This window comes from Pseudorasbora parva, chromosome 23, assembly GCF_024679245.1.
Source record: "Pseudorasbora parva isolate DD20220531a chromosome 23, ASM2467924v1, whole genome shotgun sequence".
NCBI lineage: Eukaryota > Metazoa > Chordata > Actinopteri > Cypriniformes > Gobionidae > Pseudorasbora > Pseudorasbora parva.
Genome location: NC_090194.1, coordinates 20,412,205 through 20,415,171, shown reverse-complemented (window position 1 = coordinate 20,415,171; position 2,967 = coordinate 20,412,205). Strand labels below are relative to the sequence as shown.

The 2,967-nt window shown below is 43.5% G+C and overlaps 1 protein-coding gene across 1 annotated transcript; it reads left to right on the top strand.

The window, feature by feature from the left end:
* The first annotated feature begins 1,050 nt into the window (after nt 1-1,050).
* Nucleotides 1,051-2,076, top strand: LOC137063180 (paraneoplastic antigen Ma2-like). The gene has a single exon (XM_067434249.1). The coding sequence runs from the start codon at nt 1,051-1,053 to the stop codon at nt 2,074-2,076; it is 1,026 nt and encodes a 341-aa protein (XP_067290350.1).
* Nucleotides 2,077-2,967: the final 891 nt, after the last annotated feature.

Sequence of the window (2,967 nt, the reverse complement as noted above, 5' to 3'; positions counted from 1 at the left end):
CTTAGATCGTGAGTGGTGATAGTTCCGTCTGTGTGAGTGGTAAACTCATCACTGTAAGACAGAAGTAAGTTTAAATTAGCCGCTGATTAAGTGACTAGTGTTTGTGCATGGACTTTGCTGACAAGTTAGCGACCAGCGACCTCGATTAGTAAAGCCCGTGTTGAACTGTGCGACCGATGAAGATCAAAGACCCTGACAGAGCCGGATAGTGCTATCGAGTGGTGGACTTTGCTGAGATCGTCATGTGCATCTTCTCTTCAGACTTTTCTCTTCAGCGTGAATCTTCTCGTTCTGCCCTCTGCTGCTGACGCCTTTGATCCTGTGCGAGGGAGGTTACATTCACATTGAGTAAAAGGTACCGTATTTTTTTGTTTGGCCTGTGTGGTGAAGCAGCCATTTGGTTTAAGGCTACAACGCACCCAAGCTACATTCAGGCCTGCATCATTTGAACATTTGACGTGTATTTGAATATTAAGCTAGGGATTTGCCGGCTATTTTCTTTTTTTGGGCCCTTATGTTTTCAATGTGATTTTTAATGCATTTGTGATCTGAAAAGTGATTTTGACAGAACATATCTAACATTTCCTAAGTAAATCCTGTTTTACTTTTTTATAAAACAGTTGCAGTTTCTGATTCTTTTGATATTTTAAGTTAATTCAGAAAAAAAGTATATTTGGACTAAATGTGAAAGTGTTTATAGGATAAAAGTAAGTCCAAGGCATTTAATTTCCTGTTCAAGTGTAAATATTACTGTTTAAATAGTGATTTAAAGGGGAAAAGTATTTAATATAATAAGTAAGTAAGTACACACACACAAGTTAAACATTTATACGTTTATTAGTGAAACCTCACTTATTGGATAGTACAGCTAGTTAAAGAACTCAGGATAGCCACCTCTCGTTATAGTTAAGCACGCTAGAGAGGCGCTACATAAAATGGAGGCACCGCTGGGATAATTAGAGTGGGTTTCTCGTTTTATTTTAATTTTATTTATTTTTTATTGAAAATTAGCCTTCTGAAGCTTTACATAGTGCTATTTGATAAGCCAATATGGAACCCATGAAAGAGCTAGCAACAGAATTAAAAGGCTGGTGCCGCGGGGAGGCATTAGACGAGGCTCATGCAGTCATGGTGCTCATCCGAGATGATGTAGACATAAGTGCAATTGAAAAGACAATGCAAACTGTGAAGTGCTTGGGACGAGTGCGAGTCAGAGGTCGAATTTTCAACAACCAACTAAACCAATACTTGGTCTTGTGTGAATGTAAGGAAGTAGTAAAAGGCGAAATTGTTCCCTTTGAAGTGTTTCCTATTGATGGTGGAAGCCCGTGGTCGGTAATCATAGCTGATGCAGCTACACAAGCCAGTACACAAGTTGATATGTCCGGAACGCAACCAGCTTCAGATAGACATGCTGAAGACCTTCGCACATTGTTCCCTGAAGATAAAGCTGCTGCCAAGTCCACAGAGGCAATCCTGCGAGCTGTGAGTGATTTACTTGACAAGACATCCAAGTCATCAAGTGAGCATGGAAGTTATCGCCGCCTACAAACTTTTTCTGGGTTGTTGCCCACCCCAGCTGGAGAAGAGCAGTTCGACCACTGGTTGGGTCAAGCACGGCTCATGGTGGAAGAGTGTGACTGTTCTCACAAAGAGAAGAGGCGGAGACTAATGGAAAGTCTCAGAGGCCTGGCACTTGACATTGTAAAGGCAGTACGAGCCAGTGATCCTGATGTGAGCCCCGAAGACTGTTTAGAGGCCCTGGAGCATGCTTTTGGGACAGCAGAGTCAGGAGAAGAGTTGTATTTTGCATTTCGCCTACTGCAGCAACAACCAGGTGAGAAGCTGTCTGACTTCCTCAGACGTCTCGAACAGTCGTTGAATAGGGTGGTGAAGAGAGATGGTCTCCCCCTTAGATGTGCAGATAGAGCAAGACTTGACAAATTGTTACGTGGTTCGATAACCTCTGATCTGATGTTAGTTAACCTTCGATTGAGAGAGAGGAGAGCAAATCCCCCGACTTTTCTCCAGCTTTTAAAAGAGATTCGAACAGAAGAGGAATATGAGGCCTCATGAAAGAAGATTACTCCTGTCGTGCAAAGTGGAAATGTAAGGCAGAATGCTGAGGTGAAACAGACGGAGATTCAGACCTTGAAGTCTGAAATTAAAGAACTTAAAGCCTTGGTTGCTGCTGTCGTGTCTAAGCCAGCCCACAACCCATCAGTTAGCAGTGAGAAAATTCCCTCAAATATAGTATGCAGTGAGTGCAGTTCAGACAGTGAGATAACGGCTTTGAAAAAACAAATGAAGCGCTTGCAACAGAAGGTAACCAATAAAGTAACTGAACCTCAAGCTGCCATTTCAGCTGTGAATACCTCGAAACCAGTAGCCAGTTCCCCACAGCGATCATTGAAAGTATCGGAGGAACACTTCTGTTATCGATGTGGTGAGAATGGGCATTTTGCAAGGAAGTGCCAAAGCCCAGAAAACCAGGCTAAAGTTATCAAGAGACTTATCCAAGCTTTGAAGCTGTCCAAGAACAACCAGCCGTCAAGTGATGCCTCCACCAATGCTGTTAACTGTTCTGTTGAGAAAAGTACAGCTGACATGCCGGATGGTGTGCTTATTCCGGAAGGTTTAGTTGGGCCGCCTAGCCTGGTGCCACTGAAGGTTAATGGACAACCCTGCACTGCTCTATTAGATAGTGGCTCTCAGGTGACGATCATTTTTGAACCTTGGTACCTGAAGCACTTGTCTGAGATCCCCATTCAGCCAGTAGCTGGTCTTTCCCTGTGGGGTTTAAGTGAGTCTGGAGCTAGTTACCCTTACCGTGGCTACGTGGTGGTTGATGTGGAATATCCAGCTGAGGTGTTAGGAACCAGTCAGACTGTAACTGTCCTAGCTCTCATATGTCCTAATCCAAGGACTGAAGATGAGATGTCAGTCATCGTGGGCACGAATGCAAGC

Coding starts and splice junctions, on each gene's coding strand:
- LOC137063180 (XM_067434249.1), top strand. CDS start 1,051: ATGGAACCCATGAAAGAGCTAGCAACAGAATTAAAAGGCTGGTGCCGC.